This window comes from Apostichopus japonicus, chromosome 21 (assembly GCF_037975245.1).
Source record: "Apostichopus japonicus isolate 1M-3 chromosome 21, ASM3797524v1, whole genome shotgun sequence".
NCBI classification, from domain to species: Eukaryota; Metazoa; Echinodermata; class Holothuroidea; order Aspidochirotida; family Stichopodidae; genus Apostichopus; species Apostichopus japonicus.
This window is the reverse complement of record NC_092581.1, coordinates 11,995,720-12,010,246: the sequence shown is the minus strand read 5'-3', so window position 1 is coordinate 12,010,246 and position 14,527 is coordinate 11,995,720. Positions and strand designations below refer to the sequence as shown.

General features: G+C 39.3%; 1 protein-coding gene across 4 annotated transcripts in view; it reads left to right on the top strand.

Annotated features, from left to right (window-relative positions):
* Positions 1–14,527, top strand: part of LOC139963215 (actin-binding protein WASF3-like) — a 46,449-nt gene that overhangs the window by 30,188 nt on the left and 1,734 nt on the right. For 3 of the 4 annotated variants that reach the window (XM_071963792.1, XM_071963793.1, XM_071963794.1), the window contains exons 3-5: positions 5,497–5,650; positions 8,749–8,863; positions 13,631–14,399. In XM_071963792.1, coding sequence (XP_071819893.1) covers positions 5,497–5,650; positions 8,749–8,863; positions 13,631–14,399 — 1,038 coding nt within the window. Of the gene's footprint in view, positions 1–5,496; positions 5,651–6,919; positions 7,068–8,748; positions 8,864–13,630; positions 14,400–14,527 lie in introns of all 4 variants that reach the window. The other variant, XM_071963795.1, reaches the window with a different exon arrangement.

Sequence of the window (14,527 nt, the reverse complement as noted above, 5' to 3'; positions counted from 1 at the left end):
GAAGGAAGGCCATTTGGGCCAGTGAGGGTGTACAGTGTTAAAAGATTACCAGGGCATTCTAGACACGGTAGAATGCGGTGCATAGGTTGTGGGGAGACAGGTAAGTGGGTCACTCGTAAATATATAAACCAGTAAGTTTTATAATATTTGGTAGTGTTCAGTGGATATGGGTGATTGGGACAGTGCATAAAGGGGGGGGGGGTAGGATTGTTGATGTTGATGTGCAGTACTTTTGAATTTTAAATAATTGCAAAATATATAATAAAAGAAAGAGAGAAAGGTACATACATTGAAGACGTCAAGTTCATTTGTGTACAGTATGTACTGTGTAAGACCTAAAGTGCACAGTAAGAAGGGCATACTGCTTACAGTAAGTATATGTTACATTAATATCGGGACAGTGTTTTGGACAAATGCAGAAAGTTTACTATCAGTTGAGATCCCCAAAACAATATGGTCTTATTATTTAACAGTTCAGCTCAAAGTTATCAACACAAATGCTTGTCTCGACAAAAAATAATCCCAAATTTTAATATTTTGTAAAGTATGTTGCCTTTGTGTGAATTTAAATCACTGGTCAATGTTTTAAAAAAATTTTATATGTACAGTATGTTTTGTATATATTCACAAATTTTGAGAAACTTTCATACTTACAGTACATTAATTGTGATAGTAAGGATGAGAGTTCAATGTAGCAATTCTCATCAAGCTTTGCGTTAATGTACATTACATTATGCCCGTACACAGTGCCACAGTGGGACTGCACTACGATCCACGGGCGCATTCCATACTGTACATATCATTACATACAGTAGTGTAACGGGTAGTACCGTTCATCTGGCACTCTTCGCAATTCCAACATAACTGACTCGCCTCCAAATCATGGCCAACTTTATCATTCCTAGTTCCATAAATTTATTTTTCTCATTTTTTGGTCTTTAATCTCTAATGATCATTGGTTATCATTTCAAGTCTCAAAGGGAGGTGGCGCCGACCATCAACATGATGATTTGATGATTTCCTGTAGTTTCTTATTCAAATGTACACGCAGTACGCTCTGGGGCATTGCTGCGCACAGCAGAAACGGGACGTCTTGGCTGACAGGAGAAAATTACACAAGTGTGTCGGGTGATGAACCACTGTCATGGCAGGGAATTGTATTGAAAATTTGACTAATAAACTACAATTTGCAACATAATTGAGAATAAATATTTGATGATCTGTGAGACCTTTGCGCAATTATATGAAAAGTGGAAAGAATATTTGATTGAACATTGTGTGTTTTGTGTATTACAGACAATATATGATAGAAGACTCATTTACTCTGGTCATTTACTCTGGAAAGTATGACAATTCAGCCCCCCTAAAAAACATTTTCGAAGTAGTAATAATTTATAATTGTATGAGTAAAATATGGATCCTTTATCATTATTATTAGCACAATAAGGTAAATTTTATTCCTATGAAGTTAGAATTGAGCGGCATTTTCATTTCAAAATTGTGCAGTAACCAAACAATATCCAGAATTTGTGGATAAATTTCCCAGAGTAATAACTACTCTAATGTACAGCCAGTGAATGCCCACATTTTATAATCATTTGAGCTGCACAAGGTATGAAGAAAGAGCCATTATATAAATATTTATTTTTTTACAAAGGGTTCACATTTTTCTCTGGCTGAGCTTTTTGACCCTTCACATCAATCAAAAATGTTCAGACTGTATAAACAGGGTTTGTGAGAAAGTACAGGACTGAAAAAAGGAAGTTGGCTGACTTTCTGTGTAAAGTGTCCCATTATAGCTAATACTGACAGCAGCAATATAAAAGGGAGCTATTGACATACTGTAGTTAACATACTTTCAGTATTATTACAATAAGTATATATAGGAGCTTGTGTTACAGTACTACACTAAGCTCTAATTATCATATAAGAAATGACTAATAATAGCATGCCATTGTCTAGACCACTCCTTACATTTGACCTGATTGATATTGATCATATTTCATAATTATTTGTATAGTATATTGTATAGTATATGTATAGTATATTATATATGTATATGTATAGTATATGTATAGTATATGTATATGTATAGTATATGTATAGTATATGTATAGTATATATATGTATAGTATATGTATAGTATATTATAATTATAGTATAGTCTTCAGTTGTAGCTGTCGGCCTAATGTTACTGTATGGAGGATTGGATATGTACCTCGGAGAACTCTGTGATACTGTATAGCTCCCTGTAAGAGCAATATTCAAGGGGTGAGGGAACATGAATGATATTTATGGAATAATTTGCTGGGGTGGGCGGGAAGAGGGGGCCGGGGGTTGGGCGGCTGGGGTGGGCGGGATGAGGGGGTGGGCAGAGATGCCTAATACTCTATTCTTACTATATGCTCGGGAATTGGTACAAGTTTTAATTAAGTTTAATTAACAAGTTTAAAATCACTTATGACTTGGGAATATATGGTGCAATAGATCTGGAAGGGAGGGAAAGTTTGGATGACCCGGAAGTCTGTCAGTGGGGGGGGGGGGGGGAGGGAGGTGCATTGCTTAACTGTTTTCATTAAAGGTTATGTTAATTAGCTAGAGGTTGCAAGTGAGAAAAGGAGTGGGTGCTAGGCAGCTACTGTATATTAAAGTATTCATTCCCAAAGGAGTAGTACGTTTTGGGGGTAATTAAAGCAGTATCTGAGAAGTTGTTAAAGAAACAACCAGTCTACAGTACGTAGAGTAGGGTTGTCCAACCTACGGCCCGCGGGCCACAGTCCGGCCCGCCGCATGGTTGCGTCCGGCCCGCCAGAGATGCTCTACGGTGCAAAATTTTAGTGAGCAGATTTATTGATAACAATTTGAAGCTATATAATCAATCATTCGAACCTTCTGCAGGGTCCAAAAAACTGCTTACAGGTCAGTTTGTGTGCCACTCTCAGCGGAAGGGGGGGGGGGGTGGCGGCTGGACTTTATTCATCTGTTTATCAGGAAGGAAAATATTCAGTGCGCTCCGCGCGCAGAGCTCACATTTTGTTGCCTTGGGCTTCGGGCAAAAAATCGAGCGTAGGGTTTATGCGGCCCCCTCCTTTATCATAATCATTCCATGTGGCCCTCTTCTGCAGAAGGTTGGACAACCCTGACGTAGAGTGGCATCAGCAAATCTTAGCCGTCATTATATACTGAACTGATATATACTAAACTTTAATGAATTATGCTGCTAAACAAGGAATTTTCTAATAAGTATCATCATTATGGTGTCCATATATACAAACATTTAAGTATTTTAATAGTGCTAATACTTTTGCATCCACCCCCCCCCCAAAAAAAATAATTATACATCTGCATCATATAGATATAAACATGTTTACTGTATATACGTTTATGTTTATATGTATATAACAAAGATTCAATTGTTCACTTCCTGCTGCAAGAGTGCTCAATACATAGATGTAGAGCAAATAATAGTATACCTATACTGTAAATTACAGTATACTGTAGGTATACTATATACTGTAATATATATATTCAAACCTCAGGACATACAATCAGCATCGATAGCCTAGTGTCCACATATAAAGCGGGAGGCCGGGTTTGAATCCTGGTGGAGGATGGAATTTTTTTCCCTGTTCTGGATTTTCCAACCCACTACAATTTCAATTATATATATTCATTTCATTAACAAAAGTCTGTTCAAATTATCTCTTTGGAGATCCAGCTTAAGAAATCACAAATGATTTCGAGTTGGTTAGCATCATGTTTGATCTCTAGAGTAAGGCAAATATGTCACCAAAACAGAACTAGTATTGTTCGATACAAGTGACAAACGCCTTCAGTAGAATTACGACCTTCCTTACCGGTTTCGAACTGCTGGACGTACAATCAGCGTCCATAGCCTAGTGGTTAGGGTGTCCACATATAAAGCGGGAAGCCCGGGTTCGAATCCCGGTGGAAGCTGGAAGTTTTCACTGTTCTGGATTTTCCAACTCCCTGCAATTGCAATAATATACATATAGTATATATGTATATACATAACATATACTTTGTTCCGCCATCAGACAAAGCTGTTCCTCACAAGACTTAAATTGCTAACAGCATGAAAGTATAACATTTTCACAATAAATGAACTTACACATTGGTGGTATGCCGCCAACTTCCCACACTTGAATTAAAATAAAAAGCTCTTTGCTTTTGGCAAGTTCTTCCTTCTGCTTTTAATGTCTCTGAGACAATACTCTTCCCTAGCCATAAAACTGGTTTTAATCTGGTCGCAATGGCTTCCAAATCTGGCTACAGGTAGATAATATCTCCCTTGCATGTAATACAACGATTTAGTCTTTGTACTGTTTGTATGTAATATTTATTTGTGCTGTACTGTATGTATGTAATATTTATTTGTGCGTGTTTGCGCATGTTTAATATTGTCTACATGTCCATCAGAGATGTTTTCAGTCTGTTGGCCTACCTTATAGCATGCAGCCATTTAGTTAGTATGTGCTCCCAACCACAACAGAGTGTTGCTGGAATTTTGGCTTTTAGTACTCCTCCTGGACAGTGTTGTTGAGATTTATCAGTTTGGTTCATCTTCAGACTATTGCATCTGTCTGTGATTTTCATAGATGAGTAGCTCATCTGCTCAATTGACTACATTCTTCACACATTCCCTAGGGCATTGAGGGCAGCGTTTGTTCAAATCGTCTGCTCTCTCTCTCTCTCTCCAACTGGAAAGAATGTCAGCGCATATGTTAAAACTGAAAGAAAAAGTAGGTTAAGTAGTTCTGCTAGTCATCCAATTCCCATCAAGGGGTCAAAGGTTAATAGAAAAATGCTTCAATATAAGCCGTAATTTGTGCAGAATGCTGGTCAATTCCATTCATGTGGAAGATCTTACTGTCTAGTCTTTTATCTAGGTTATATCCCGGTGAATGGCTATGGTTGGACCATTAACAGGACTGTATAGTCTTTGTCTAGGTTATAGCCCATGCTTGTACTTTAAACCACTTTGAAATTTGTCACTGTTGTCAAAATCAGCTTAAGGATAATAAGTTTACAACTTGTATGTCCGATTCAAGCCTATAGTAATTTGATCTCAAAGTACATTTACCTCTTCTCAGCTCTCCTAACAAACTGCAGGAATACTTTCAAAAGTGAAAGTGCTCAATACTAGCATATTATAGAATTAATTTTTTGGAACTCAATAAAGCATGGTGATTTATGCGCAAACCTTAAGGTCCTTAAGGTTATTTTTTTTGACGGACCCTTTCAATATTGATATTTAAAGATCTTCCTCGGTTCTCTTCTTTAGAATAATTTTATTTATATCATATTCTACATTTTTTGGGTGTGTGTGTATGTGTATATATTTGTCTGTTCATGCCTTCGTCATGACACATACTCCATGCATTCCATCTCCCTCTCTCTCTACCTCTCTCTCACTTAATCATCATTCATATTCTTCCCGGTTGCTTCCTTTCTCTTCCTCTCATCCTGCTGCAGTGTCTTTGCAAGAGATTCAACTTCGCAAAGCATTCAAGAGTAGCCTGGCCCTGGACCAGGAGGTCGTTTCATCCCATACAATGCCCTCGGCCATGAGGGACACATACATGCTCATAGACAAGCCGCCAAAGCTAAGCATACTCACTCAGTACAGGTAATCATTGCAAAAAAGATGGCCGCCGTGGCTGGTGGAATTCAGCAAGGTTGGTTTAAGGGACGATAAGGGGAGCTATATATGCAAAACATGTCTGTTTTACCGTCAGATGACATGACTCATCCAGTACCTCACACCCTCCCCCCCCCCCCCCTTGGACGAAGCCAAAAAGAAAAAATAGTGCATCCTCTAAGATGAAAAGAAAAATGCATGATCCCTGCTTTCCTGAATTTCCTGAAAAGAAATTTCTTGGCAATTTGCCTAAAATGTTTGTGTCACATAAACTGCAGGTTTAATACTGTAGTGATCTGTGGACGGACTTTAAATGCCTTAAAACTTGCAGCTTTTCTCTAAAAACTTTCAGTGAATTCCTCCTCAGTGACCAAAGTGTTATCAAACCTCGCAATTCATACCTTCTTTAGTATGAACTTTCAAAGAATTAGGATGAAATAGTTGGATGTGGTCTCGGCGTATAAGAAGAAGCAGCAATTCAAGAGCTTCTTTTCCAAAGCAACAGCCTTAAAAGTTATGTGTGTGGAGGTACTGTACTTCCCTCACCTGGGGAAGAGACTTTAGCTAGTTGTGTAACATCCTGGGAGCTTCCTAGATATATTTCCTGTTTCCATGTAACTATTTCCCCCGTCATTGTTTTCAAATTTAAGCATGGTCCTAGAAACAGCGCAAAATACCGTCTGTGCATTTTCCCATTGTGTGTACAGGTTTTCTATTTTCCCCCCACACACTATTTAAGTAAAACAGAGTGACCTTGTTAATATTTGGCTGATAATATTCAGGTTAATAGCAAATTGCCAGGTTTGATACGCTACGAATGGTCCTGTCGTAAAGTTGAAACTTTGGTCGCATGAAACAGTTCCGAATATGATAATCCACTTTGTGACTCAATCAAGTCTTTACAAATTTGGTTACATGTTCTGCTAGATTGGTAGCAAACAATGTCTTGCATTCGTTCCTCAAGTCCGTTAAACAACCTTGCAACTCCATACCATGGCTTTCATTGCATCAGGTATACGATTTATCTTATCACACATCAGGGTGGTTTGATTTAAGTTTTGTCATTCATTGGTGAGAAATGACAGGCTAGTCTACCGAATCGCCCGCCTTCGTTCACGCACATGATCATATAATCAGGTACAGTAGTGCAATCTCCGAGCAAGGGCAATATACCCAACGTCAATGGAGAGGCGGGTAAGTGGTTTACTATATTGTACGGTGGCTCGAAGTGAACCTCTGAGTTACCTCCGTCCACAGTATCACTACTGCAGTTTATGGAGCTTAAGCCCTACAGTAGTCTGATGGATATGGAGCCCACACCGCTCACCACGAAACCCACGGCAGTAGAAGAGGCTTACAATCTCTGCCAGCCGCCTCCAGCACTCAGTCTTCTCACACAGTATAGGTAGGAAGAGAAATGTCTCACACATTCATTGATGGATCCTGGAATTTTAAAGGGAGGTCGATGGACTGTTATGAAAAACACCATGTGCTTCAGGGTATAATGGTTAAGGCAAGGAGGGGGGAAGGGGGGAGGGGAAGGGGGAGGGGGTAAATTTGGTGAAATGTCTCACACATTCATTGATGTATCCTGGAATATAAATGGAGGTTGATGGACTGTTATGAAAAACAACATGTGCTTCCGGGGATAATGGTTAAGGCAAGGAGGGGGGAAGGGGGGGAGGGGGTAAATTTAGTGAAATGTCTCACACATTCATTGATGGATCCTGGAATATTAAAGGGAGGTTGATGGACTGTTATGAAAAACACCATGTGCTTCCGGGGATAATGGTTATGGAGGGAGGGAAGGGAGGGGAGGGGGGGTAGAGATGGTGGTCGTGATGTGAGTTGGATTCATAGCAATTTTTGAAAAGAATTTGACAGCACTTATCATACATATGAAAAAGTGCATGATATTTTGTTGATTATGGACCTATAATTCATTTTATCCTCCCTTGTTATTTTGTTTCTTTTAATTGTTTTTGGTTGACTTTTTGCCACCCCCCCCCCTCCTTAGCTGTTTTTGGTTGCAGGTTGAGAGGGGTTAGCTAGCTCAAGGCTCCTTAAATTGGTTGCTAAGGTTCTGTAGTTTCAAACAAATTATGAAAGAGCATTGAAATATGTTGATGTTGAGGAAAACAAAAACCAAAAATCAGATTTTTAATAGTGGCTTTCATAGTAAGTTAATTATCCCTTTGTTACATCCTTATTTGTGGTTTTAAATCAAACCAGTAAAAAATCCTGACAAAATTTGATGCCCTCTGAAACGGTCAAGTATTTTTTGGGGGCCCAAATTTATCAGGTTTTCTGTTTTAAATGCTTATTCACGAGGGAGAACTTGATAAGGCGACCTTCAAGTTTCATAAAAGTGGGGCAAAAAAGAAAAAAAAAAAAATTTGAAAGGTAAAAAACATAAGATAACGTGGGAGTAGGAGCTCAAGATTAATCCTATTGATTATGTTTTGACCTGTCATTAACAGAAAATAGTTTGACTATCAAATGGAAGGAGATATTTTATAGATTTGTTCAGAAGTAAGGAAATGGTAGGCAGACTGGCTCTCAAATGAAAATGTATTGTGTATCATGTTTATAATATGTCATGTTCTGGTTTATAGAATCAAATAGTTATGAAATTTATATTAAAAGCTGAGAAAATAGGTGGCAGCATTGCATTAATCAATATTTTAATACAGCCTATAGTACTCATCCCAATAAGGTTCAATTGCTATCAGATAAAAGTTTGGAACTGTTCGTACTGTCAATACCAATGCTTTAAAGCATTATGTGTGGAAGACAGTATAGAGTGGTATTAGCATTAGAATCATAGAAACAGTTATAGGAACTAACTGTTCATGCCGTCAGTACTAGTGCTTTGAAGCATGATACATGAAGTCATTGTATATAATTACTAATTAGCAAATATTTACCACTGGGAGCTGTTGCTCTGACCAAGAAACAGCACCCTGCTTTATGATATAGGATGAACAGATTGTAGGATGGCCACAATCTCTCATTTCCCATATATGACACACCGACATGATTGCCGAACATAACCCCGTATTCCGTTTGCTGCTTTAAATCCACAGAGAGGACGGGAAGGAAGCTTTAAAATTTTACACCGATCCGAAATACTTCTTTGAGCTCTGGTGTAAGGAGATGCAGAAGAACATCCACGACATTAAGCAGAAGAGAAGGAAAAAGGTTTGTTTTTTTACTTATTATTATGATCTGTGCAAGGGTCGATGATATATAAATCAGATTTTTGAGTTTGAAGAATGCTCAACAATTTTTACCGGTTTTACAATTATTTACAATTTACAAGTATTTCACAAAATTTTATCAAACGAAGTACACTCTCCTAGATGAATTATACTGAGTCTAGATATGAAATCTAATAGCATTTGGACACCCAAGCCAAATTTCATATTTAGTGTTATCATAATTACATTGAAGAGCAAATCGGAAAATTGCAAAACTTTTTTATTTTTTTATTTTTCATGGATTTTTTTTCCTCTATTTACTTTTTCAAAAATGAAAACTCATAACGTTGCTCTAAATATCTGGTGAACTACAAATTGTAGAAATTTACAAGTGCGTTAAAACTTAGACCATGGTTGCTCGATGCTCCTGTGCCTAAAATAAACTGCGTCTCCCTCTGCCCCCCGATTTTTGTTATTTTGGCCAAATATCTAGTGCCAGTATTTGTGAGAGTTCAAAGCAGTATAATTATTACCAAAGTTGTTGTTTCAATTTTATTTTCATCATTTTCATATGCAACTGTAATGCAGTTGCATATGAAGTTGTTTAATGCACTCGTTAACGATGATAACCTTGAGCAGAGATAAGAGATTGTAAAAGAGTCTCCACGTTGAATTTAGGAGATTTAAATATGTAAATTTAGAATGAATTGAGCATCATTTTGGTCTAAAGTAGTCTTGATGTATCAGATGCCATGGTTACTTGCTGAATGGTTCTCATACTCATCTCAACAATTACACCCTGTAAGGTAACACCTTTTATGATTTTGCAAAACATGCAACTTTCACTTCCTCGTTGGTTTATCAAGTCGAAGTAAACAAATTTCTCTGTTGCAAGATAATGCTATTTCAGAGCAACAGTGTCGTCACAAGTACAGTAGCATGCAGAGAGGGCTGCAGCATCACTACAGCCAGGCTGCATGGGACAATCTTTGGTGTCCCGCTGGTCCACAGAGATGATTCCGTTTGGTTGATATATGATTCAGCCTTGTTGCTAGGGCCTCCTTTACATCTGCGCACAGCAGCTTGTCTTTTTGGCACGGTGCCCAGTCATGTTCCCAAAACGAGAACAAAAACGTGATGTTGCTATAAGCGTTGGATTCTCTTTCCTTGGTAGAATGTATTAGTCTCTTCCAAATAAAACTTACTGTACAAAGGTGGATTGCATCAGAGAACTATTAATACAGTTTAGCAAAGTTTTTCTTTCTACAAGCCAGGTCAATACTGAGATTCTAGTCAGTTTAAATGATGGGACAGTCATCATTGCCCCACAAAGTTTTTTTTTTTTTCCTCTTTTTTTTTATTCTATTTTTTAAAAGGATAGACTTTTTTGTCCAACTGTTTTATTTGTTTTCTTATTATTATTTGTTTTTTACAATTTTGCGTTGGTAGCAGATAGATGATAGGGTAAGTAGAATTGAATGTGGTGTGTGTCGTCTTTCCGATTCCCCTTGCTCGATATCGTTAGACTTACCCAAACCATATTGTTTTTTCCCCCTTCTTCCTTTTCATCTTCGTCTTTTTTGTGTGATTTTAAAGTTGTAGTTGCTCATCCTTCTTGTGATTCACAAACTCTTCCCTCGAAACAAATACATGGCCGTTCTGCAACAACAGCAACAACACAACAGAATTCTCTTGTCTGACAACATTGATCTCTTGATAAATCTGCTTCTGTCCCTGTCTTTCCCTTTCTTTTGTTTGTCGTTTATGACTAATTGACCAAACCAAACATTTCTGCTGTTTGCTGTATACATTCATGTCAGGTAAATAGTAATAATGAACATCCATATTATCATGTCTAGGTTCCATAGTAAAGGGAATGGAAAACTAGAAAAGAGAAATGTACTGGCTGTAAAGAGTCCTAAATGGAAGTCTAAACACATGTCAAAAGCTATTGAAGGACATGTGGGAGGTGTGTGGGGGTGGGGGGGGGGTGTCAGGTAGAATGAAGTGGATGATTGGGGGAGAGGATTGATGGCTGACAACAGACAAACTCTTAAAGGCAGTGAAGGAGAAATTATAATACTGAATGAACCTGCAAAGAAATTGTTACCTAAATACAGTCATGAGAATTAAACCTCGCTCCCCCCCCCCACCTGCCCCCACATTTCGTTCAAAAGAAAATCATTCAGGTGGGGTTTGCTGAAGGGTGACCTGAAGGGCAATTAACTATTGGGCTGTACCAAGTTAAATAAAAGTAATGTGGATAACTACTCTTTGTCTAGCTAAGGGGATGAAAAAAGGAATGGAAGTTTTTAGTCAGAGGCAAGGGGGGGGGGATTGGGAGGGGGTTAGAAGGGGTGGACACAACGTTCAAGAATCCTGCTTTGCCATAGGAGAATTGACCAAGGCAAGTAAATGGCGCTTGTTATCTGTTAAAAGTGATGAATAGTGGTTGTTTTGATGTGGTCATGTTATAGCATGTTTGATAAGGTGTTTTAACAGATGCATGAAATTGAACGGATCTGATCTGTGTTAGATTACTGTGTGAATGTGCTTCGTGATGAACCGGTTCTCCGAGTGAGTAGTTCACCGAATCTCCACAGTCAATTGTGGTTGATTTTTCCCCTTCGATTTTTTTCTTTTTCTCTCAGTCTCTTACGCACCGAATCTAATCCTTTTTTCTATCTGTGTAGCTGTTTACTGTAGGTTCGGCGGACGTACATTTTATGGCACTATGGTAGAAAATGAAATTGGGAAATACATATGATGTGGCACTAAAATCAGTTATTGCAAATTGGTTGCAAAGGACGCACATACGCACCCCACAAACAAACAAAAGACGAAAGACAAATGGTGACAACAATTACGTGTTTCGTTATTGAAACCGTGCAACAATACTCCACTTCTAGATTTCGTTAAAATTGTTGTAGTTCATCGTTCGATACAGATGCTTTCCTGTTATTTCAATTGTTACTCACTGCTCAGTTTAGTTGGGGATTGAATTACAGAGAACAGTTAACGTGCTGCGAGGCAACAGTCCCTTAAGCTGCCCCGGGAAGTTGTTGTGGGGCCTTTAGCTGTCAATAAGATAACTATTGAACTAAAAGAAGAATTAGAGACTTTCACTGGATATTCAGTATTTGTTCTAACAAATATTCGCTGTTAAAAAGGACCAAAACTTTGCTGGGGGGAGGGTAGGGGAAGGTGGGCAGGTAAAGGGAAGCATTGAATGAAAGGGCGGGCATGAAAGGGGTAATGGGGAGGGGGACTGAGAAGGTGAGAAAGTAGAATGAATTAGTTTGGAAATTCTACCAGGCCCTAATTGTACTTGTGTTCTACATTCGAATTAAGTGAAAGCTCAGTTTTCTGGTTAAAAAAAGAGCCGTTGTTTGAATGCCCGACTAATTTCTAGAACCTGCACTTGACCTCTCGCAACTTGAATTGAGGACCGACCGGTTGGGGTCATGGAAATGAACCTCAGTTTGGGATAGTGCCTAGTTGTACACTGCCAGATATTTTCAAAAATGCAAGCATTCAGGAAGAATCGATACATAAATTTTTGTTGTTGCTAGATTGTACCAGGTCCCTGATTGCACTACAGTGGAGCTGTTGAAATAGTATTGATCATTTCTTCTCTTTGACAATTAGGGACTCCATCCCACCCAGCCACCCCCTGCCCCCCCACTCCCTACTTCCATCCCCTTCCCTACTCCCTAGTCTCCCTTCAATCTTCCTACTTGTCATTTTATTTTCCCTCTACCAAATTTGACCAAAGTTTGACATGAATGGTTGTATTCTATTTTTTTATTTTTTATTTTATTTTTAAACTCTCCTTTCGTTTGACCTCCCGACTGCCAATTCTTCTGCCTTGTCGCCGTCTGACTAAATCCTCCTTGAGAGAGGATTGACTCTTTTTTCTTTTTTTTTTATATTTTGAATTGTTTCAAAAGAAATAGATGTTTCTCACTTGCTGTTACTCTGTTGAGGTATCTTGAAATCTCACTAATATATTTCACTCATTTTCAACTCTTCTTTTTTAATATTGTTAATTGACAATATCTACCTTAGTTTTCAACTTAACTATGTTAATTTTTATTGCAATAGTCGTACCTAAAGAGGAATATGAAAAAAAACAAACAAAAAACCTATCGACACTTCCATATTCTCAAAGAAATCTAGATAGAAGCGATTTTTTTTTAATTCAATTTTACAGATCCATAGTGTAATGTCAGGGATCTGGTTGGTGCATTTTTAAACGATGGCAGTAATATTCACGACGGTGTCAAGTGTCGACAGCCAATGAAGTTGTAGGAACCCAAAGTGATAGCTGGTTTGTGATAATAAAGGACAAATCAAAATATATACTGCAGAGGTTTTTGCTTATTTGGATGAAATCAACCAGCTGGTAGAAGTCTTTCCTTAGCTCCACCCCAGCCAGGTACCCCACCTCCTCCATCCCCTTTAAGCTGACCGATGGTCAGTGTGGCATGATTAGAGTGGGTTTCAGTGTTCCAATCAATGCAGCATGCTTCTGTCGAGTGTTTATCTCGCCTTTTGTGATACAAACTTTGCGACCACTTTCGATAGAATATGCGCATTTGTTTGCAGGTTATTTGGGTCAGATCCAGAATGGTCAGCGGTTAGATTATAATGGTGAGGGAAATGTTTTATTTTAGAAAGTGTTTGAAAGTGCATCGAAGTGTGAAAAACTTGATGTTGAATTCACATCTGTTTTCATTCTTTTTTGTCTACATTTTATGGTCTTTAGAAACAGAACAACATGAGGAACAATACCAGTGTAAAAATCAAAGCTCCAAAGAGCCGTAAACAGCAATTCGAACATCTAGGCACCGATGTGGAGTTACGGCCGATGAAGCCCGAGGTGACCGCTGGTGTAGGGAGCACGCAGAACCATCAACCGCAGGAACCACCACCGCAGACCATGGAGCAACCGAACCACGAGCGGCCCATGTCCAACAGCATCAGACGCTCCCAGTACGACAAGCCCCAAGGGAGGCCCAATGCGTTACCTCCTGCGCCTCCCACTACCAACCATCAAGGCTACCCTAACGGGGATATCATCAAGCCGGGCAGACCAGCCCCACAGCCACCCCAGAGTCAAGCTTACAATGAGACCCCGCCTCCCGTTTTGGACGACCCGAACGACGAACAGAGGTTCATGACTCACGACGACTATCTCCGGCAGTTGAACGACTACAGCACGGTACCTCCTCCTCCCCCGATGCCGAACGACCCATTGCCGGCACCTGCCCCCTTACCTCCACCTTTGGACCCAGCCATGAATATAATTCCACCACCACCACCACCCCCTCCACCACCAGGACCAAACGATGCCAGCATTCCACCCCCTCCCCCTCCTCCACCCCCTCCACCAGGTATGGTCTCTAAGCCTCCGCTATCAGTACAGACGTCTTCACAGCCTAACGGTCAGAATTCGCCTCCACCAGTGTCTCCTGTTGCAAAATCTCCTCCTGTTGTCGATGGGAGGAGTGAACTCCTGAAAGCCATCGCGAGAGGTAAATATAGAATTTGTTGTAAAATTATTCTAGGTCCAATACTCTTTTGGCTCGGCACTTCGTAAGGTCGATCATTATGAAGATGGATGCCCAGAATGTTGATGACATCTCAGAGTCTCTCTTTTGTT